This window comes from Mobula hypostoma, chromosome 2 (assembly GCF_963921235.1).
Source record: "Mobula hypostoma chromosome 2, sMobHyp1.1, whole genome shotgun sequence".
Taxonomy (NCBI): Eukaryota; Metazoa; Chordata; class Chondrichthyes; order Myliobatiformes; family Myliobatidae; genus Mobula; species Mobula hypostoma.
The window spans coordinates 218,329,569-218,354,329 of NC_086098.1; the positions used below are offsets into that span (position 1 = coordinate 218,329,569).

The following is a 24,761-nucleotide window of genomic DNA, read 5'->3' on the forward strand; positions in this document are numbered from 1 at the left end:
GAATACTTTACATTGACATTTACCAAGGAGAAGGATGTGAAGGATAGGGAGATCAGTGCTGAGCGCTAGGGCATTTGAGGTAAAGAAGGAGGTAGTGTTGGGTCTCTTAATGATCATTTAAAGTAGATAAAATCCCAGAAGCTGTTGGGATATACCCACGTTATTTACAGAGGCAAGAGAAGAGATTACTGGGGCCTTAACCAATGTTCTCTCTAGCCACAGGTGAGGTCAGACTGGGGAGTAGCTAATGTTGTTCCATTATTCATGCAAAGAACCAGCGATAATCCTAGAAACTATAGACTGGTGAGTTTTCTGTCAGTGATAGGGAAATTACTGGAGCTTAGGGGTAGGATTTAAAAGCATTTGAAAAACCATGGCCTAATAAGGGAGAGCCAGCATAACTTTGTGTAAGGCAAGTCATGTCTTATTAACTTGATTGACTTTTTGGCGAGATGATAAAGGTGATTGGTGAAGGCTATATGCCTCCATGGACTTTAGTAAGGCAATTGACAAGGTCCCTCATGGGAGGCTCATCCAGAAGATTAGATGTATGGGATCGATGATGAATTAGCCATTTGATTCAGAATTAGCTTGCCCATAGAAGATAAAGCGTAATGGTTGAAGGGACTGGAGGTTTTTGATTACTGATATTTTGCAGAGATCTGTACTGGAGACTCTGTAATGTATACAAATGATCTGGATGAAAATGTAGATGAATGGATTAGTAAATTTGCAGATGATATGAAGGTTTGTGGTGTTCTGGATAGCGTAGAAGACTGGCAATGAATACAGCAGGGTATAGATCATTTGCAGATATGGTGGAGAAATGGCAGATGGAATTTAATCTGGACAAATATGAAGTGTTGCACCTTAGTTAATGTAAAGAGACAGGACTGTTAAGGGCAAGACCTTTCAGTGTTGAAGAGTGTAGCGATCGTGGGGTGCAAGTTCATAGCTCTCTGAAAGTGCCTACATAGGTTCATAGGGTGGTTAAGAAGGCACATTGCCTGCTTGCCTTTATTTGTCAAGGCACTGAGTTCAAAAGTCAGGAAGTTATATTGAACCTTTAAAAAACTAGTTCGGCTGCATCTGGAATACTGCATACAGTTCTGTTTGTCCCATTATAGGAAGGATGTCAAAACTTTGGAGGGGGTGGAGAATAGTTTACCAGGTTTCTGCGTGGATTAAAGGGTCTGTGCTATAACAAGAGGTTGGACAAACTTGAGTTTTCCCTGGCGCACCGGAGGCTGAGGAGAGATCTGATAGATGTTTATAAGATTATGAGAGGCCTAGATAGAACAGACAGACAGTACCTTTTTCTTAGGGTTGAAATGTCTAATAGCTGAGGGCATGCATTTAAGGTGAGAAGGGGTAAGTTCAAAGGTGACGTGAGGGGCAAGTTTTTTTACACAGTGATGTGTGCCTGGAGTGCACTCTCTGAGTAGAGGCAGATACGTTGGGGACTTTTAAGATATGTGTAGATAAGCACATGAATGTGAGAAAAAAGGAAGGGTGTGGGCATTGTGTGGACAGAAGAGATTAGTCTAATTGGCCATTTGATAACTAATTTAATTGATTCGTCACAACATTGTGGGCCAAAGGGCCTATTCCTGAGCTGTACTGCTCTGTGTTCTAATTAACGCCAGTAGGGTTGGTTAGTACCATCTAAGGGAATAATGCTCATACTGTAGTAATTTTTGGCAATGTATACATCTCTAGAGTTAGAAAATATGTGATAGCATTGCACCAGTGGTCGTACTACCCTAAAATAAACATTTCTGAAAAGTGGCCAATATAAAGTATAACCTAGTGGTATTTTGTCATCAGTGATCCCGCAACATTGAAATTTGTCACAATGATAGCTGAGTTCAAACACTTATCATCAAATGTTGTTATAAAATTCTACATTGAAAACTATGCCATTGGTGGCACTCGCAGTACAGTGCCCAATTTCAGTAGAGTGACTCATTTCATTTTTAGAAAAATATTTGTCTGTTGCTTATTTTGGACAAGTCAATAAAAACCCTAGGACACACATAATCACATGGGTTTGTAGAGAATTTATTCAGAAATTCAAATAAGTAATCACTTTTTGTATATATTCCATATTAACATCAGTACAGCAGAAAATGTTACCCCCCCCCCCCCCCAAAAGGTTAAAAAACCTCATTTGGAGAGATTTCTGGAGTTTTATCAATGTCATGATATTTTCCATATTGTATCAAATCAAAACAATCTTAAGCTTTTGTCATAGCATAGAGAATTACGGTACAATAAGTCCCAAGGCAGTGGGCAACGTTCCACATCCACATCTCAAAAGTTGAGTCAACGTATTGGGTAGGTCATGACAGCTGAGATCGGCCCCTGTGGCACGTGGGAAATCAGGGATACTTCCAGTGTCCCTGACGACTCTGTTTGCAGGAAATGTGTCCAGCTGCAGCTTCTGGCAGACCGCATTGAGCAGCTGGAGCTGTGATCGGATTCATATTGGAGCATCCGCGATGCTGAGAAAGTTCAGTGAGTTGGCCACACTGCAGGTAAAGGCTACACAGGCAGAAAGGGAATGGGTGGCCACTAAACAGCGTAGCAGTAGGCAGGTAGTGCAGGAGTCCCCTGGGGTCGTCTCCCTCCTAAACAGATACACTGTTTTGGATACTGTTGGGGGAGATGTCTCATCAGGGGAAGGCAGCAGCAGCCAAGTTCATGGCACCATGGGTGGCCCTGCGGCACAGGAGGGAAGAATATAGAACATAGAATATTACAGCACAGTACAGACCCTTCGGCCCACAATGTTTTGCCGACCCTCAAACCCTGCCTCCCATATAAGCCCCCACCTTAAATTCCTCCATGTACCTGTCTAGTAGTCTCTTAAACTTCACTAGTGTATCTGCCTCCACCACTGACTCAGGCAGTGCATTCCACGCACCAACCACTCTGAGTAAAAAACCTTCCTCTAATATCCCCTTTGAACTTCCCACCCCTTACCTTAAAGCTGTGTCCTCTTGTATTGAGCAGTGGTGCCCTGGGGAAGAGGCGCTGGCTATCCACTCTTATCTATTCCTCTTATTATCTTGTACACCCCTATCATGTCTCCTCTCATCATCCTCCTCTCCAAAGAGTAAAGCCCCAGCTCCCTTAATCTCTGATCATAATGCATACTCTCTAAACCAGGCAGCATCCTGGTAAATCTCCTCTGTACCCTTTCCAATGCTTCCACATCCTTCCTATAGGAAAAGGAGTGGGAGAGCTATAGTGATAGGGGATTCGATTGTAAGGGGAATAGATAGACGTTTCTGCGGCCGCAAACGAGACTTCAGGATGGTATGTTGCCTCTCTGGTGCAAGGGTCAAGGATGTCTCTGAGTGGCAGCAGGACATTCTGGAGTGGGAGGGTGAACAGCCAGTGGTCGTGGTGCACATAGGTACCAACGATATAGGTAAAAAACGGGATGAGGTCCTATAAGCTGAATTTAGGGAGTATGGAGATAAACTAAAAAGTAGGACCACAAAGGTAATAATCCCTAGATTACTACCAGTGCCACGTGCTAGTCAGAGTAGAAATCAGAGGATATTTCAGATGAATACGTGACTTGAAAAATGGTGCAAGGAGGAGAGATTCAAAATTCTGGGGCATTGGAACCAGTTCTGGAGGAGGTGGGACCGGTACAAACAGTCTGCACCTAGGGGGAGCATTTGCTACTGCTGTTCAGGAGGATTTAAACTCATGTGGCAGGGGGATGGGAACAAGTGCAGAGTGACAGAGGGGTATAAAATGCGGGTAGAAGCAAAAAGTAGTAAGGTGAAAAGTAAAAGTGGCAGGCAGACAAATCCAGGGCAAAAATTAAAAAGGGCCACTTTTCAACATAATTGCATAAGGGCTAAGAGCGTTGTAAAAACAAGCCTGAAGGCTTTGTGTGTCAATACAAGGAGCATTCGTAACAAGGTGGATGAATTAAAGGTGCGGATTGTTATTAATGAATATGATATAGTTGGGATCACAGAGACATGGCTCCAGGGTGACCAAGGATGGGAGCTCAACATTCAGGGATATTCAATAGTCAGTGGGATAGACATGAAAGAAAAGGAGGTGGGGTAGCATTGCTGGTTAGAGAGGAGATTAACGCAATAGAAAGGAAGGACATTAGCCGGGAGGATGTGGAATCGATATGGGTAGAGCTGCATAACACTAAGGGTCAGAAAATGCTGGTGGGAGTTGTGTACAGGCCACCTAACAGTAGTAGTGAGGTTGGGGATGGCATTAAACAGGAAATTAGAAATGCATGCAATAAAGGAACAGCAGTTATAATGGGTGACTTCAATCTACATATAAATTGGGTGAACCAAATTGGTAAGGATGCTGAGGAAGAGGATTTCTTGGAATGTATGCAGGATGGTTTTTTGAACCAACATGTCGAGGAACCAACTAGAGAACAGGCCATTCTAGACTGGGTATTGAGCAATGAGGAAGGGTTAGTTAGCAATCTTGTCGTGTGAGGCCCCTTGGGTAGGAGTGACCGTAATATGGTGGAATTCTTCATTAAGATGGAGAGTGACATAGTTAATTCAGAAACAAAGGTTCTGAACTTAAAGAAGGGTAACTTTGAAGGTATGAGACGTGAATTAGCTAAGATAGACTGGCAAATGACACTTAAAGGATTGACGGTGGATATGCAATGGAAAGCATTTAAAGGTCGCATGGATGAACTACAACAATTGTTCATCCCAGTTTGGCAAAAGAATAAACCAGGGAAGGTAGTGCATCCGTGGCTGACAAGGGAAATTAGGGATAGTATCAATTCCAAAGAAGAAACATACAAATTAGCCAGAAACAGCGGCACACCTGAGGACTGGGAGAAATTCAGAGTCCAGCAGAGGAGGACAAAGGGCATAATTAGGAAAGGGAAAAAAGATTATGAGAGAAAGCTGGCAGGGAACATAAAAACTGACTGTAAAAGCTTTTATAGTTATGTGAAAAGAAAAAGATTGGTTAAGACAAATGTAGGTCCCTTACAGTCAGAAACAGGTGAATTGATCATGGGGAACAAGGACATGGCAGACTAATTGAATAAATATTTTGGTTCTGTCTTCACTAAGGAGGACATAAATAATCTTCTGGAAATAGTAGGGGACTGAGGGTCTAGTGAGATGGAGGAACTGAGGGAAATACATGTTAGAAGGGAAGTGGTGTTAGGTAAATTGAAGGGATTAAAGGCAAATAAATCCCCGGGGCCAGATGGTCTGCATCCCAGAGTGCTTAAGGAAGTAGCCCAAGAAATAATGGATGCATTAGTGATAATTTTTCAAAACTCTTTAGATTCTGGATTAGTTCCTGAGGATTGGAGGGTGGCTAATGTAACCCCGCTTTTTAAAAAAAGGAGGGAGAGAGAAAAACCAGGGAGTTATAGACTGCTTAGCCTGACATTGGTGGTGGGGAAAATGCTAGAGTCAGTTATCAAAGATGTGATAACAGCACATTTGGAAAGCGGTGAAATCATCGGACAAAGTCAGCATGGACTTGTGAAAGGAAAATCATGTCTGACGAATCTTATAGAATTTTTTGAGAATGTAACTAGTAGAGTGGATAGGGGAGAACCAGAGGATGTGGTATATTTAGATTTTCAAAAGGCTTTTGACAAGTTCCCACACAGGAGATTAGTGTGCAAACTTAAAGCACACTGTATTGGGGGTATGGTATTGATGTGGAGATTGGCAGACAGGAAGCAAAGAGTGGGAATAAACGGGACCTTTTCAGAATGGCAGGCGGTGACTAGTGGGGTACCGCAAGGCTCAATGCTGGGACCCCAGTTGTTTACAATATATATTAATGATTTAGACAAGGGAATTAAATGCAGCATCTCCAAGTTTGCGGATGACACGAAGCTGGGCGGCAGTGTTAGCTGTGAGGAGGATGCTAAGAGGATGCAGGGTGACTTGGATAGGTTAGGTGAGTGGGCAAATTCACGGCAGATGCAACTTAATGTGGATAAATGTGAGGTTATCCACTTTGGTGGCAAAAACAGGAAAACAGATTATTATCTGAATGGTGGCCGATTAGGAAAAGGGGAGGTGCAACGAGACCTGGGTGTCAGTATACACCAGTCATTGAAAGTGGGCATGCAGGTACAGCAGGCGGTGAAAAAGGCGAATGGTATGCTGGCATTCATAGCAAGAGGATTCAAGTACAGGAGCAGGGAGGTTCTACTGCAGTTGTACAAGGCCTTGGTGAGACCACACCTGGAGTGTTGTGTGCAGTTTTGGTCCCCTAATCTGAGGAAAGACATTCTTGCCAGAGAGGGAGTACAAAGAAGGTTCACCAGATTGATTCCTGGGATGGCAGGACTTTCATATGAAGAAAGACTGGATCGACTAGGCTTATACTCGCTGGAATTTAGAAGATTGAGGGGGGATCTGATTGAAACATATAAAATCCTAAAGGGATTGGACAGGCTAGATGCAGGAAGATTGTTCCCAATGTTGGGGAAGTCCAGAACGAGGGGTCACAGTTTAAGGATAAAGGGGAAGCCTTTTAGGACCGAGATGAGAAAAATCTTCTTCACACAGAGAGTGGTGAATCTGTGGAATTCTCTGCCACAGGAAACAGTTGAGGCCAGCTCATTGGCTATATTTAAGAGGGAGTTAGATATGGCCCTTGTGACTAAAGGGATCGGGGGTATGGAGAGAAAACAGGTACAGGGTTCTGAGTTGGATGATCAGCCATGATCATACTGAATGGCGGTGCAGGCTCGAAGGGCCGAATGGCTTACTCCTGCACCGATTTTTATATGTTTCTATGTTTCTATAATTCAAATGTGGGGTTCCACACGGCCATGACCTAGGCCCCATTTGGTTGTAAGATGAATATATTTAATCAAAGACTGCTTTCCATACTTTGTTTTCCATACTTTCATAACCTATTAATAATCATAATAATTTTCCAAGTCTTCCATTTCTTCATCTGAACTTTACACACTCTCTGAGGTGGATGCCTGGTTCTTACAGTCTGCCAGACTACACATGTCAGTACACCTGAGGCCATTTGCAACACACATACATCTTGGGAGTGAACAGTTTGTTGGATAGTTACAGGCCAGTAGATCCAGCTTCCTCCTCTCTCTCCATCTTCCATCCTCTGCCAGCAGGGCTTGGCACTTGTGGGTCCTTCTCTAAACATCTTCTCCACATACCAGCCTGGTAGTTGGCTCGCTGTGCATGTTTTGTTAAGCTGTACTTGAATGGTGGGAGTTGATGACTTTTGATTTCACCTTTGTTTGGCACAGAAAAGATAATATCTGAACTCATTGACCTTAGTGGTCGATGCTTTTGGGGCATACAGGAGACATGTAAATGCCTCCAGTTTGTCCATCAGTTCTGGGGAGAGGTCCCATTCCTGACCCAACTCTAAGAATGTGTCCCGAGTTTCCCTGTTGCTGGTTAGAAGTTTTAGATTAGATTATGAGGACACACAGTCCTCTTTTATTGTCATTTAGTAATGCATGCATTAAGAAATGATACATTATTCCTCCGGTGTGATATCACAAAACATAGGACAGACCAAGACTGAAAAAACTAACAAAACCACATAATTATAATATACAGTTACAACAGTGCAACAATACCATAACTTGATGAAGAACAGGCCATGGCACAGTAAAACCGTTCAAAGTCTCTCGAATGTCCCACATCTCACGCAGACGGGAGAAGGAAGAAAACTCTCCCTGCCATGCCCGACCACAGTCCGACTCTGTCGTTCGAAAACTTCGAGCCTCCGATGAGCCCTCCGACACCAAGTACTGAGCACCATCTCTATCCGAACAATTCAACCTCAGTCTCGGTTACCAGCAGCAGGCAAAGCCGGGGATTTTGAGGCCTTCCCTCCGGAAGATTCTCGATCGCCCAGTAACAGCGGCAGCAAACCAGCATTTCAGAAATTTCTCCAGATGTTCCTCTGTGCTTTTACGTCTGTCTGTATCAAATCAGAATTGTCTACGGCCCCTATTTAACGGATACAATATCATTTTCACCGGAGAGCTGCGCGCGCATGGCGCGCTGCTATCTTCTCCTCCCGCCTTTTTTAGGGCACTTGTCTTCCCTTTGCCTGCAAAAGCGCTTATGCTGTCACATCCTGTATATGCGTGCAACCCAATGAGAGCCCTACAAACCTCTATGCCAACAGTGGCAACAACCTTCCTGATGTCTGCAAGCCTTGCACGGGTTCTAGTTCCACACTTCTGGGACAATGGGGCCTCAATCTTGTCACAGAATGCTAAAGCCATGATAAAGACATCTGTGTCTTCTGAGCAGATCACTACAGATTGGTATCCCTCTCTTGTGGCATGGGCAGCATGGAGAAGTAGACGGCCATCTGCTTCTTGTTGACACTGAAGAGCTGACACCTCCTCATTGTCTTGAGATGTGATTCTGTAACATTTGTCATTCACAGTTGCATGTTGAATCTTCTCCTGTAGCTTTGCTCTGTACTCCACCTTCCTCCATTCATCTCCCTTAACTGTCCCAGGAATGCACTGCGGTTCTCAGCTGTTATGTAGTAACACTTGATAGCTCCAGCATTCAGCCTGAACCGTAATGTGCCTCCAGGAGTCTGTGTGTCTTTGTTTACTGTGGCTTCAATAGCCTGGTCCACAGGGATCTGCCCAAAGGGGTTGTTACTTGACAGCTGCACTGAGAATTGGCCTGTCTTGAAGACCTTATACACAGGATCCTTCTCCGGGAGGTTCATCATCTGAGCAAAGTAAGGGGACAGGTACCTGGCATAATTCATCTTATCATAGGCAAAGCACCATGGGATCATGGTTCTTATAGCATGGAGGTGCAACTCCCAGTCCCCTCACAGAAAGCTACCACCGCTGCAATGCTATCACATATTTTCTAGCACTAGGGGTGTATACCTTGCCAAAAATCACTATAAGAATTATTCCCCCCAGATGGTACCGGTGGCCGACATTGGGGGGCTCACAGACTAAGTATTGGCAAAGCATTTTATGTGATTAATTGATGTAAAGTGGAATTGGTTGGTTCTTGTATCAGAGAATTCCCATAACATGCTCCTATCAGCCTCTTTCAGTTCTATGTTTTTCTCATGTTCTCGCGCATTCTTGTTGCCAATTGGCGGACTGGGCGTTTGGGTGATCTATTAGTTTTTATACAAGGGAGTTGTTGGGGATGTTTGGTGCTTGCAAGCTTTCGTTCCTTTTTCTTTTCCTGCTGGGCTCAATTCCCACCACTGCCTGTAAGGAGTTTGTACATTCTCCCCATGACTGTGTGGGTTTCCTTCGGCTGCTCTGGTTTCCTCCCACAATCCAAAGACGTATTGGTTGGTAGGTTAATTGTCCATTGCAAATTGTCCCGTGACTAGGCTTGGATTAAAATCGGGGGATTGATGGGTGGCGCGTCTGGAAGAGCCAGTTTCATGCTGTATGTCGATAAATAAATAACTACACACAAAGACTGTCAAAACAACCAATGTATAAAAGACAAACTGTGCAAATACTTAAAATATAACAACAAATAAATAATGTTGAGAATATGACTTGTAGATTCCTTGAAAGTGAATCCATGGGTTCAGGAATGTGTTCGGTGTTGAGGTGAGTGACGTTATCCACGCTGGTTCAGGAACTTGATGATACGGTCTGGAAGGCTGGAGTTAATGTGTACCATGACCAGCCCTTTGAAGCACTTCACGGTAATGGATGTCAGAGCCACCGGGTGGAAGTCATTGAAGCATGTTTCCTTGTTTTTAAGTACTAAAATGATAATGATAGTTTTAAAACAGATGGTAACTTCAGATTGAAGTGAACAGAGCCTATAAAGGTCTGCAAATACCCCTGCCAGCTGATCTGTGCAGAATCGAAGGGCACGGCCAGGGACACCATCTGGGCCAGTTGCTTTTCAGTTCACTCTCCAAAGATTGATCTTGCATTTGGAACAATGACTGTGGTTTCAGGTGCATTTGAGGCTGTTGGGGTGGGTGACATTCCAATCCCCTTCTGCTCAAAACACCCATACAATAAAAGAAGCCTATTGGGGAGGAGTGGACTGTTGCTGATGCTGCCTTACTGTATTTTGTGGCCCATTGTAGCACATGCTTGCCAGCTGGTCTGGTACTCTAGTTTGCACTGGTATTGTCTTTTGATATCTTTGAGAGCTTTACAGAGGTGGTATCTCATTTTCTTGTAAAGCTTGGGGGTCACTTGATTTGAACACTGCAGTAGGGCGTGGATGACAGCAGAACAGCAGTGGCTGGTGTTTCTGTGGAAAATTTGGAAGGCACAAAAAAGATACATCCCAAAGATGAAGAAGTATTCTAAAGAGAGGATAAGGCAACTGTGGCTGAGAAGGCAACCTAAAAGCAAAAGAGAAGACATATAATCAAGCAAAAATTAGTGGGAAGTTAAAGGATTAAGAAGCTTTTTTAAAGACAACAGAAGGCAACTAAGAAAGGCATAAGGAGAGAAAAGATGAAGTATGAAGCTAAGTTAGCCGATAACATAAGTGGATACCAATTTTTTTCCCAAATATATAAAGAGTAAAAGAGAATGGATATCGTACTACTGGAAAATGATGCTGGAGAGGTGGTATGGGGAGGAGAGACAAAAGCAGATGAACTTAAGTACTTTGCATCAGTTTTCACTTCTGGTATTCTACTAGGGTGAATCCCCAAAGTGCAAGAGTGTCAGGGGGCAGACATGAGTGTTGCTATTACTAAGAACATGCTTGGGAAGATGACAAGTTTGAAGGTAGCTAAGTCACCTAGAAAAGATGGACCAAACCCCAGGGTTCAAAAAGAGGTAACTGAAGAGATTGTGGAGGCATTGGAGGAAGATCTTTCAAGAATCACTAGATTCTGAAATCGTTCTGGAAGGCTGGAAAATTGCAAATGTCACACCACTCTTCAAGAAGGGAGGGAGTCAGATGAAAGGAAATTAGAGGCCAGTGGTTGAAAAGATGTTGGAGCCTATTATTAAGGATGAGATTTTGGGACACTTGGAGGCACATGATAAAATTGGCCAAAGTCAGCATGGTTTCCTCAAGGGGAAATCTTGCGTGACAAATCCTTTGGAATTCTTTGAGGAAATAACAAGCAGGATAGACAAAGGAGAGTCAATGGATATTGTTCATTTGAATTTTCAGAAGGCCTTTGACAAGATGCCACACAAGAAACTGCCTAAGAAGAGCCCATGGTATTACAGGAAAGGTACTAGCTTGGACAGAAGATTGGTTGACTGGCAAGAGACAGAGTGGGAATAAAGTGGCCCTTTCCTGGTTGACTGCCGGTGACTAGTGGTGTTCCGCAGGGATCAGTGTTGGGAGCCCTTCTTTTCATATTATACATCAATGATATGGATAAAGAATGAAGGCTTTGTGGACAATACAAAGATAAGTGGAGGGGCAAGTATTGTTGAGGAAGCAGGGAATCTGCAAAAGACTTAAACAGATTGGGAAAATGAGGAAAGAAATGGCAGGTGGAATATAACGTAGGAAAGTGCATGGTTATGCACTTTGACAGGAGGAATAAAGTTATGAACTATTTTCTAAATGGGGGAAAAAATTCAAAAATCAGAGGTACAGGGAGGCTTGGGTGTCCTCATGCAGGATTCCCTTAAAAGTTAACTTGCAGGTTGAGTCAGTGGTAAGGAAAGCAAATGCAATGTTAGCATTCATCTTGAGAGGGCTAGAATACAAAGCAAAGATGTAATGCAGAAGCCTTTAGGGCATTGGTCAGACCGCAATATGGAGTATTATGAGCAGTTTTGGGCTTGCTATCTAAGAGAAGATGTGCTGGCATTGGAGATGGTCCAGAAGAGGTTCATGAGAATGATCCAGGGAACGAAAAGAGTAACAAATGAGAAGTGCTGGATAGCTCCAGCCTGAACTTACTGGAGCTAAAAGAATGAGGGGGAACCTCATTGAAACCTATCGAATATAGAAAGGAACACATATAAAAGTTGCTGGTGAACGCAGCAGGCCAGGCAGCATCTCTAGGAAGAGGTACAGTCGACGTTTCAGGCCGAGACCCTTCGTCAGGACTAACTGAAGGAAGAGATAGTAAGAGATTTGAAAGTGGGGGGGGAGGGGGAGATCCAAAATGATAGGAGAAGACAGGAGGGGGAGGGATAGAGCCAAGAGCTGGACAGGTGATTGGCAAAAGGGATACGAGAGGATCATGGGACAGGAGGCCTAGGGAGAAAGAAAAGGGGGAGGGGGGGAAACCAGAGGATGGGCAAGGGGTATAGTGATAGGGACAGAGGGAGAAAAAGGAGAGAGAGAAAGAATGTGTGTATATAAATAAATAACGGATGGGGTATGAGAGGGAGGTGGGGCATTAGCGGAAGTTTGAGAAGTCAATGTTCATGCCATCAGATTGGAGGCTACCCAGACGGAATATAAGCTGCTGTTCCTCCAACCTGAGTGTGGCTTCATCTTTACAGTAGAAGAGGCCGTGGATAGACATGTCAGAATGGGAATGGGATGTGGAATTAAAATGTGTGGCCACTGGAAGATCCTGCTTTCTCTGGCGGACGGAGCGTAGGCGTTCAGCGAAGCGATCTCCCAGTCTGCGTTGGGTCTCGCCAATATATAGAAGGCCACATCGGGAGCACCGGACGCAGTATATCACCCCAGCCGAATCACAGGTGCAGTGTCGCCTCACCTGGCAGGACTGTCTAGGGCCCTGAATGGTAGTGAGGGAGGAAGTGTAAGGGCATATGTAGCACTTGTTCCGCTTACAAGGATAAGTGCCAGGAGGGAGATCGGTGGGGAGGGATGAGGGGGGATGAATGGACAAGGGAGTCGCGTAGGGAACGATTCTGGCGGAAAGCAGAGAGAGATGGGGAGGGAAAGATGTGCATAGTGGTGGGATCCCGTTGGAGGTGGCGGAAGTTACGGAGAATTATATGTTGGACCTGGAGGCTGGTGGGGTGGTAGGTGAGGACAAGGGGAACCCTATTCCTAGTGGGGTGGCGGGAGGATGGAGTGACAGCAGATGTGCGTGAAATGGGGGAGATGTGTTTGAGAGCAGAGTTGATGGTGGAGGAAGGGAAGCCCCCTTTCTTTAAAAAAGGAGGACATCTTCTTCGTCCTGGAATGAAAAGCCTCATCCTGAGAGCAGATGCGGCGGAGACGGAGGAATTACGAGAAGGGAATGGCATTTTTGCAAGAGACAGGGTGAGAAGAGGAAAAGTCCAGATAGCTGTGAGAGTCAGTAGGCTTATAGTAGACATCAGTAGATAAGCTGTCTCCAGAGATAGAGACAGAAAGATCTAGAAAGGGGAGGGAGGTGTCAGAAATGGACCAGGTAAACTTCAGGGCAGGGTGAAAGTTGGAGGCAAAGTTAATGAAGTCAACGAGCTCAGCGTGCGTGCAGGAAGCAGTGCCAATGCAGTTGTCGATGTAGCGAAGGAGAAGTGGGGGACAGATACCAGAATAGGTTTGGAACATAGATTGTTCCACAGATCCAACAAAAAGGCAGGCATAGCTAAGACTCATACGGGTGCCCATGGCTACCATTTCACACACATCTGCTCTCACTTCATCCTCCCGCCACCCCACTAGGAATAGGGCTCCCCTTGTCCTCACCTACACCCCACCAGCCTGCAGGTCCAACATATAATTCTCCGTAACTTCCGCCACCTCCAATGGGATCCCAATCTCTCAAATCTCTTACTAGCTCTTCTTTCAGTTAGTCCTGACGAAGGGTCTCGGCCAAAAACGTCGACTGTACCGCTTCCTAGAGGTGCTGCCTGGCCTGCTGTGTTCACCAGCAACTTTTATGTGTGTTGCTTGAAATTCCAGCATCTGCAGATTTCCTCATGTTTGCGAATATTGAAAGGTCTGGATAAAGTGCATGTAGAGAAGATAGTTCCTATAGTAGGGGAGTCTAGGGCTAAAGGGCAACACTCAGAATTGAGTGGTTAATTTAGAATAGAGAATAGGAAAATTTTCTTGAGGCAGAGGGTGATGAATCCATGGAATTCATTGCCACAGACAACTGTGCAGACCAAGTCATTGTGTATATTTAAAGAGGAGGTTGATAAGTTCTTGGTTAATCAGGGTGGCAAAAGTTATGGTGAGAAGGCAGGAGAATAGGGTTGACAGGGATAATAAATCAGCCATGATGGAATGACAGAGATGACTCTGGGCTGAATGGCATAATTCTGCTCCTATGTCTTATGGTCTTATAAAAGATCCTTTAATCTGTTTGAGAAACTATACACTAAATTTCAGACCTTTTGGCTATTGTATTCAGAGAAATAAAAACAATGTTCTATCTGATGTGTTGTTTTCTCTCAATGATATTTTAATGATTTCTATGGATGATGTGTTTCCTTGGCATTCTGTTTATAATTTTACTCCATTTTAAAAGTTATTTAATTTGTACTTAATCTCAAGCTGGGTAGTGGCACCCTAACATCCATTTAATATTTACCTTTTCCTCTCTCTCTCTATTACAACTTCCAGAAAGTAAGCTTGAGTTTACACCACTTATCAGGAGCCTGTCAGCTACTTTTGAATATGTGGGCCTTTATTACTCAATTGGAGGTCTGTGCAGGATTTTGTGGACATACAAGCGCCGTTCCATGATTTCAGCATAACCCAGACTGCAATGCAATAATGAGGGAGTGCCCCTGTAACTGAGAAGCTGTCTCAGGGGAGTGGTTCATCTCATTACAAGCAGAGGTCTGACAGCAATGTTTAACTTTCAGATCTTATAAGTACTGCATTAATCACTGCCGTGCAAAAATTGGCGCTGAGATTTTCTTGTCACATCTAAGTTGAGGCTGAAAAGGTTAATTAAACATCCAGATAATAAAGCTTGCATAAAGGGTAGAACGCTTTGATCAGTGGCCCACGAAGCTGGTAAGCAGAATAAATTAGCTCCAATTCAGATTAATTTAAAGTCTATAATGAAAGTATTTGATACTTAATCTTTGTCATAGATGATTACTGTAGTCCACTGCTTTCAAGCTATTTGATAATCATCCTCTTATTTCATTTCAGTGGTGTGGATATGACTGCAATCCTTTACAAGATGGGATTTAACGAAACAGTGGTGCAGTCCAGGATGGCAGCTGGTACCAGTACCTTTGTAATAGCATATGCTGTTCACAAAGTCTTTGCCCCACTACGGATAAGCATTACTTTGGTTTCTGTGCCTCTTATTGTGAGGTACTTTCGCAAAATGGGGCTTTTTAAAACTTATCCATCAAAACCATGAAGAAGTACTAAGGATCCTCCTTTAAGAACCCAAGGAGAGAGATGAAATATGAGTACAGTACAGTGAAACCTGAGAGCTGCTGGTTGATTGAAGCTTGCTGGCATTAAATGCTGAAATTGTCTTAATTTCCACACGGTGCAGAAGGTGCTTTGCAGCAGAACAGTATGCCTAACTTCCAGCAGCAGCTGGATAAATTTATTCCTATTGACATTTTTTTTGTGCTGCAATTTTCAGATTATGCTCACAGGGCAATATGGTTTGAGAGCCTATTTTTAAAGTTAAACAAAAGACACTGTAATGATTACAAATGGCAAAAAGATAATCTTAATGGAGAGAACCAAATTGCTTGCTTTGTCATGATTCTTGAAAGCTAAGGAAATCACATTTTGTTGGGCATGTCAATTATAACTTTTTAATTCATATTTATTCACATACGCACTAATTGGGGTTAGTTAATACAAAACCATATTACTCATTTGTCCAATAGTAGTTTATCTACTCAAGTACCTCTTACTGATGAGCCAAGTTCATGGTAAACATGCATTTGGACAAATGGTTGTGGCTTTTCCTCGTAATTTTCCTACAGCAAGTTGTTCATGTATCTATGGTACTTAAGGGAAATTAAATGAAGTGGTGTAATTTTCTGAATATCAGGATATCTAGATGTGTCAGGCTGTTTAAAATTCCCAGTTATGTATGGGCAAAATTATGTTTGTTGGGTCAAAATACTAGGGAGCATGGGGGAAATTAAAAATCTAATGTTCTCTATAGTGTTATCTAGAGATATACAGTATAATCATGTTCAATAACCTTTGATTCCAAAAAAATAATGAAGGGTTAAATGCTGCTGCTAGCATGAGCAAGCTTTGTACCATGTCATAGTTTGATTACATTACAGCTTTCTGTTTCTTAAATGCTCCAAGGAGAATTTTCCGGAAAAGATTCAGCTCTCCGATGCAAACAAACTTGAGTAAATAAGTTACTTCCTTTCTGTTCAGCTTTGGCATAATGGCACTCTTTGTAATTCCATTGTAGGGCAGGTTAAATATGAGAAGTTAATTTTAAAGTTCAATCACAATGCCAAATGAGAATGCAGTTGGGCAAAATATGAAATCTTGGAGTACTACATAGTAAAGCGCCAATTGAAATAAATACATTTCCATGACGAATCCACACAGGCTCCTCACCCAGGTTCCTGTATATGCATCTGTTTTGATTTTTTGAATAATCTGAAAGATCTGTAGATGATTGAGATTTGTCAGAAAACTGTAGATGACTTATGGAATTGTGTGTACAGAATGAGTTAAATTAGCATAACTGAAAATGATGTTTTATGTAATTGTTAACATTAATTAGTTTCACCACAATTTGGTGGTCTGGAAAAGATTTAATATGTTACAAATTTCTGACCCATATGCACATTTTACTACTGTATATTTGTTTATCCATTGATGTAGGAGAGCAACTGATTCGTTTTATAAATCAGTACCAAAAATAAAATCAAACAGTCAAATACAAATATACTACTTGATTGAGCTATTCTTAAAATAGATGTCTGTTTAAATTACGGGATTAGCACCCACTATTCTGAACTACTGATCCAGAAATACATAAATACAGACAGGGCTGCTGTTCAGGGAAAGAAACACCTGCTTTGGTCTATATGCAAATTCAAGACCGTCCAGATGGTTGACTCTATCTTTCTCTCAGTTCAGGGGCAATTAGTGATGGATAACATTGCATCACCTGAACAAAATGTGCCCAATTATTTTAAGGAAGATTAAGAAAGGTACTACAATTGCCACCCTCGAGGTACAAGTCTTTCAGCTATTAATATAAAACCACTGATCTTCTGAAATTTCCCCAAGCTAGACTTCATCTGTTTTATGCTTTACCACTCCTAAATATGGAAATATGCCAAGAGAAATTTACAAGGTTGAACGTAATGCTGGTTAATAGTACATTTATGCTAAATCTTCCTTGTGGGTACCAGCCTGACAAACATATAACAAACAAGTGGCAGCAGTTACCATGTTAATACTCAAATATTTAACAGACCACAACTAAATCTGCAACATTTCAGATATTGACCTTGAATTTGCTTTCACTGCTTGCTATTGCATGACATTACTGAAGTTCATACTTGCTGAACATTTCTTCCCCAGGGAAGATGTAGAAAGAAAACTCCACAAAGCAACAGAGCCATGAAGTCAGAAAAAGCCTTGCCAAGCTATATTGAACCTTAACATATTTAATGTCTAAAGGTAATAATGTTTAATCTTAAATACAAATGAGCAAAAATGTAGCAAAGTCCCTTCAAGTCATTTCCCACCATTAAAATCAATAAAGTAACCCTAACCTGGCAGTTGGTTCCAGCATCTAATGGTAAACAGTCCATTCACACTCCCTCACTTTACTATTGCAAACAGCCAACTGCACTAAAGTTCCAAAGTTACAATGCAAATGTTAGCAGTTCAGTGGAGAAACTCGAGAACCCAGAAAACTTTCTGTCGGCAGCTAATGCATGTATTTAACAGGAATGGTGTTCTGGCTTCAAGTTTTAATAGGGACTCATTCAGCAGCAGACTGTTCAGATCTTGGACCCTCTAAAACCCTTTAAGAACTGTGCATAATTTTAAAAGATCTTTACATCTCAATTGAATTAATGCCAAAAAAAGTACGAGTCAGTACATAAGGAGTTTGCCTTCATTCTTTGAAAGAATTCTCATCATTTAATTAACTAACCAGCTCATATAAAGTTTCAATTGATTTGAAGGACAATTTTTTATTCCCCTCCCCAACCAGCTTCTCAGCTGAATATCCAGATGCTCAGGATTTGGTCCTATCATTGCTGCTCACCTCAAATATAATTTCAGCCCACACTACACTAAAGCAAACATTCACAATAAAAAATATGTATCATGGGATAAGAAACTGAAAGATTCCATGCTAATATTTGTAGGTCTAAAGCAGCACTAATCTCCAAGTTATTAAATAATGTCATAACATCTAAACTGATTTAATTCCATGAAAATATTCAAAGGATTTAATTGTATATTTCAAATAAATTTAGTGTTATGAAACTTCCAAATTAGGGTGGCTAGCCGTTGAAGAATTTTATTAAGTTTGGCATGTTAAATGCTTAGAGCAATAGTTACAAACCATTGGAACCACATTTCTCACCTACCACCCCATTAAACATAGAAACATAGAAAATAGGTGCAGGAGTAGGCCATTCGACCCTTCGAGCCTGCACCGCCATTTATTATGATCATGGCTGATCATCCAACTCAGAACCCAGCCTTCCCTCCATACCCCCTGACCCCTGTAGCCACAAGGGCCATATCTAACTTCCTTTTAAACATAGCTAATGAACTGGCCTCAACAGTTTGCTGTGGCAGAGAATTCCACAGATTCACCACTCTCTGTGTGAAGAAGTTTTTCCTAACCTCGGTCCTATAAGGCTTCCCCTCTATCCTCAAACTGTGACCCCTCGTTCTAGACCTCCCCAACATCGGGAACAATCTTCCCGCATCTAGCCTGTCCAATCCCTTTAGGATCTTATACGTTTCAATCAGATCCCCCCTCAATCTTCTAAATTCCAACGAGTACAAGCCCAGTTCATCCAGTCTTTCTTCATATGAAAGACCTGCCATCCCATTAGTTTCCACATCCAACACATCAACCTCTGTAACTTCCGCCATCTTCAATGAGGGCATACCACCAAACACGTTTTTACCCGCCCCTTCCGCATGGATCTCTCCCTCTGTGATTTCCCCTGTCCATTTATCCCTCCCCACTTACCTCCCATCTTGCACTTATCCCTGCAAGTGGTAGTCTGACTTCCATTCATGGCCCCAAACAATCCTTCCAAGTGAGGCATCACTTCACCTGCAAATCAGTTGTGGTCACCTTACTGTATCTGGTGCTCCCCAATTTGTACCTCTTTTACATTGGTGAAAGCCCACAAAGATTGGAGGACTATTTTGTTGAAAACCTCCACTCCGTCTGCAAAAAGTGAGATTTCCCAGTGGCCAAACATTTTAAATCTAATCCTCATTCTGACACATTGGCCCATGCCCTTTTTCTTCTGCCGTGATGAGGCCACTGAAAGTTCAAAGTAAATTTATTATCTAAGTACAGACATGTCACCACATACAACCCTGAGATTCAATTTCTTGCAGGTATGCACAATAAATCGATAATAGAATCAACGAACGACCGCACCAACTAGGGGGTTCAACCAGTGTGCAAAAGACAACAAACTGTGCAAATACAAAATTTTTTAAAATAGTAATAGTAAATAAGCAATAAATAGAGAACAGGAGATGAAGGGTCCTTGAAAGTGAGCCCATAAATTGTGGGAACATTTCAATAAGAGGGCAAGTGAAGTTATCCACTTTGGTTCAAGATCCTGATGGTTGAGGGGTATAACTGTTCCTGAACATAGTGGTGTGAGTTCTGATGCTCCTGTACCTGATGACAGCAGTGTGAAAGAGAGCTTGTCCTGTGTGGTGGTGGTCCTGATTATGGATGTTGATCCCCTGCTACAGTGTTTCATGTAGATGTGCTCAACAGTGAGGAGGGCTTCACCTGCGATGGACTGAGCTGCATCCACTACTTTTTGCTTGATTTTCCATTCAAAGGCATTGGTGTTTCCATACCAGGCTGTGATCCAGCCAGTCAATATACTCTCCACTACTTATCTATATAGAAGTTTTGGGTGTCGTGTCAAACCTTCGCAAACTCCTAAGGAAGTAGAGGCGCTGCTGTGCTTTCTTCGTAATTGCACTTATGTGCTGGGCCCAAGACAGGTCCTCTTGACCTTGAGGAATTTAAAGTTGCTAATCCTCTCCACCTCTGATCTTCCGATGAGGACTGGCGCATGGACCTGATTTCCTCCTCCTCCTCCTGAAGTCAATAATCAGCTCCTTGGACTTGTTGACATTGAGTGAAAGGCTGTTGTGACACCACTTAGATTTTCAATTTCCCTCCTACATGCCAATTCATCACTATCTTGGATCTGGCCTACCACAGTGGTGACATCAACAAATTTGAATAGAGCATTGGAGCTGTGCTTTGCCAGACAGTCATAATTGTACAGACTCGGGTTGCCGGAACTGCACCTCATATTCCACCTCGGTAGCCTCAGACCTGATAGCATGTACATTGATTGTGGTTTTCTGCTCCCCCTTCCCTCTTCTTCAATTCCCTACTCGAGCCTCTCATCTCTTCTCAGCTGCCTCCTCCTTGTGCCCCTCTTCCTTCCCTTTCTCCCATGCTCCATTCTCCTGTCGAATTAGATTCCTCCTTCTCCAGCCCTTTACCTTTTCCATCTATCACCTTCCAGATTCTTACTTCAACACCCCCCGCCCCCACCAACTTGAATTCACCTATCACCTTCTAGCTTTTCCTCCTTTGCCTTCCCCTCCCACCCACCCACCCACCTTATTATGTCCAGTCCTTTTGAAGAGTATTAGCTCAAAACGTCAACTGTTTATTCATTTCCATAGATGCTGCCTGACTTGTGGAACTCCTCCAGCATTTTGTACAAGTCATAAACCATTGTTTATAAATTTCTTGACTGAATTGGCATCCAGTGAAGCTGTTTATATTTTAAAAAATGAAGACAAAAATGCTGTGTTACTCAAATCAGAGTTTTTTCCCCAAAACTTGACTGATTTAAAATAAAATTAACTTATGTCCAGCAAGTTTATATCGGGAACTGTACAAGTCTGAAACAAATTGATTACCTGAAAATAAAATTATCTGTTCTTCTTCATGAAATAATGATTAGCTAAAGTTGATCTGATAATAAATCCTTATCAACTGAGGAAAGGTTCTGCTTTAGTCAAGGTGGTTCAGTCATTTAGCATTCAGGATGAGGTAGTAATTGGATTAGACACTGGTTTTTGGTGCTATATGATTGCTTCTCTGCCTAGAGGCCCGTGACTAGTGGTGCACTGCTGGGATTGGTGCTGGGTCCATTGTTGTTTGTCATTTGTATCAACAATCTGGATCAGCAAATTTTCTGATGACACCACAGTTGGGGGCATAGTGGATACATAATCAAAGCTTGCACTGGCATCTGTATCTACTGAAAAACAGATGGAATTTAATGCTCACCAAGTAAGTCTCCCAAGCTGAGAGGTAAGGCCCTAAGGAGTGTGGTTAAAAAAAAGAGGGACCTGGGAATATAGATCCATAATTCCTTGATAGAGGCATCATATGTAGGTAAGGTCATAAAGAGCTTCTGGCACATACAACATAGAAATTTACAGCACATTACAGGCCCTTCGGCCCACAATCTGCTGACCATATAACCCACTCTGGAGTCTGCCTAAAATTTCCTTAGCACATAGTCCTCTATTTATGAATCAAAGAATTGAATATAGGAATTGGGATGTCATATTAAAGTTTTATAAGACTATGAAGTTTCCTACAGGAAAGTCATCAATAAGGTTGAAAAAGAGTGCAGAGAAAATTCACAAGGATTTTGCCAGGAATGAGGATCCAAGTTGGTTGAATACATAGAAACATAGAAAACCCACGGCACAATACAGGCCCTTCGGCCCACAAAGCTGTGCCAAACATGTCCTTACTTGAGGAATTACCAAGGGTTACCCATAGCCCTCTATTTTTCTGAGCTCCATGTACCTGTCCAGGAGTCTCTTAAAAGACCCTATTGTATCCTACTCCACCACTGTCGCCGGCAGCCCGTTCCACGCACTCACCACTCTGCATAAAAAACTTACCTCTGTACATACTTCCAAGCACCTTAAAACTGTGCCCTTTCGTGCTAGCCATTTCAGCCCTGGGAAAAAGCCTCTGACTATCCACACAATCAATGCCTCACATCATCTTACACACCTCTATCAGGTCACCTCTCATCCTCCGCCGCTCCAAGGAGAAAAGGCCGAGTTCACTCAACATATTCTCATAAGGCATGCTCCCCAATCCAAGCAACATCCTTGTAAATCTCCTCTGCACCCTTTCGATGGTTTCCACATCCTAACTGAAGTGAGGCGATCAGAACTGAGCACAGTACTCCAGCTGGGGCCTGACCAGAGTTCCATATAGCTGCAACATTACTTCTCAACTCCTAAACTCAATCCCATGATTGATGAAGACCAATGCACCATATGCTTTCTTAACCGCAGAGTCAACCTGCGCAGCAACTTTGAGTGTCCTATGGACTTGGACCCCAATATCCCTCTGATCCTCCACACTGCCAAAAATCTTACCATTAATACTATATTCTGCCATCATACATGACCTACCAAAATGAACCACCTCATCCTTATCTGGGTTGAACGCCATCTGTCTCTTCTCAGCCCAGTTTTGCATTCTATCAATGCCCCTCAGTAACCTTTGACAGCACTCCACACTATCCTCAACACCAACAACCTTTGTGTCATCAACAAATTTACTAACCCATCCCTCCACTTTCTCATCCAGGTCATTTATAAAAATCACGAAGAGCAGCAATCCCAGAACAGATCCTTGAGGCAGACCACTGGTGACCAATCTCCATGCAGAATATAACCCATCTGTAACCATTCTTGGCCTTCTGTGGGCAAGCCAGCTCTGGATCCACAAAGCAATGTCCCCTTGGATCCCATGCCTCCTTACTTTCACAATAAGCCTTGCATGGGGTACCTTAACAAATGCCTTGCTGAAATTCGACTACTACTCTCATCAATGTGTTTAGTCACTTCCTCAAAAAATTCAATCAAGCTCCTAAGGCATGATCTGCCTTTCACAAAGCTATGCTGACTATTCCTAATCATATTATGCCTCTCCAAAAGTCCATAAATCCTGCCTCTCAGGATCTTCTCAATCAACTTACCAACCACATAAGGAAGACTCACTGGTCTATATTTTCCTGGGCTATCCCTACTCCCTTCCTTGAATAATGGAACAACATCCGCAACCCTCCAATCCTCGGGAACCTCTCCCATCCCCATTGATGATTCAAAGATCATTGCCAGAGGCTCAGCAATCTCCTTCCTTGCCTCCCACATTGGCCTGGGGTACACCTTGTCCAGTCTTGGTGACCTAACCAACTTGATGCTTTCCAAAATCTCCAGCACATCCTCTTTCTTAATATCCACATGCACAAGCTTTTCAGTCTGCTGTAAGTCATCCCTACAATCACCAAGATCCTTTTCCATGGTGAATACTGAAGCAAAGTACTCATTAAGTAACTCTGCTATCTCCTCCGATTCCATACACACTTTTCCACTGTCCCTCGATTGGTCCTATTTTCTCACATCTTATCCTCTTGCTCTTCACATATTTGTAGAATGCCTTGGGGTTTTCTTTAAGCCTGTTCGCCAAGGTCTTCGTGGCCCCTTCTGGATCTCCTAATTTCTTTAAGCTCCTTCCTACTAGCTTTATAATCTTCTAGATCTCTATTATTACCTGTTTTTTTTTAACCTTGACTAGATTTACAACAGTCTTTGTACGTGGTTCCTGTACCCTACCATCCTTTGTCTCATTTGAACATACCTATGCAGAACTCCATGCAAATATCCCCTGAACATTTGCCACATTTCTTCTGAGATTTCCGAGAACATCTGTTCCCAATTTATGCTTCCAAGTTCCTGCCCAATAGCCTCATATTTACCCCTTACTCCAATTAAACACTTTCTTAACTTGTCTATTCCTATCCCTCTCCAAGGCTATGGTAAAGAAGATAGAATTGTGATCACCATCTCCAAAATGCTCTCCCACTGAGATCTGACACCTGACCAGGTTCATTTCCCAATACCAGATCAAGTCCAGCCTCTCCTCTTGTAAGCTTACCAACATATTGTGTCAAGAAACCTGCTTGAACACACCTAACAAACTCCACCCCATCTAAACCCCTCACTCTAGGGAGATAATTGATATTTGAGAATTTAAAATCTCCCACTATGACCCTGTTATTACACCTTTGCAGAATCTGTCTCCCTGCTGCAACTGGGTGGTCTTTATATTGAAAAAAAGACTCAGTAGGTCCTAACTTCCCAGTAGGTTCCTGTTCCTAACTTCCACCTACAGAGACTCCATAGACAATCCCTCCACATCTTCCTCCTTTTCTATGGCCATAACACTATCTCTGATCAACAGTGCCACATCACCACCCCTTTTATCTCCCTTCCTGTCCTTTCTGAAATATCTGAAACCTGGCACTCAAACTAACCATTCCTACCCCTGAGCCATCCAAGTCTCTGTAATGGTGACAACATCTTAGCTCCAAGTACTGATCCACACACTAAGCTCATCCGCTTTGTTCATAATACTCCTTGCATTAAAATAGACACATCTCAAACCATCTGTCTGAGTGCATCCCTTCTCTATCATCTGACTATCCTCTCTCTCACACTGTCTCCAAGCTTTCTCTATTTGTGAGCCAACTACCTCTTCCTCTGTCTCTTCAGTTTGGTCTGCACCACCCCCCAGCAATCCTAGTTTAAACTCTCCCCAAGTCATATCAAACCTTCCCAACAGGATATTGTTCCCCCTTGGATTCAAGTGCAACCTGT

At 42.7% G+C, this 24,761-nt stretch overlaps 1 protein-coding gene across 1 annotated transcript in view; it reads left to right on the plus strand.

The window, feature by feature from the left end:
* fam210b (family with sequence similarity 210 member B) overlaps positions 1–16,738 on the plus strand; it is a 70,209-nt gene extending 53,471 nt beyond the window's left edge. The window contains exon 3 of the mRNA XM_063041497.1: positions 15,015–16,738. Within this exon, the coding sequence (XP_062897567.1) occupies positions 15,015–15,231 (217 nt within the window). The 3' untranslated portion in view covers positions 15,232–16,738. The remainder of the gene's footprint in view (positions 1–15,014) is intronic.
* Positions 16,739–24,761: the final 8,023 nt, after the last annotated feature.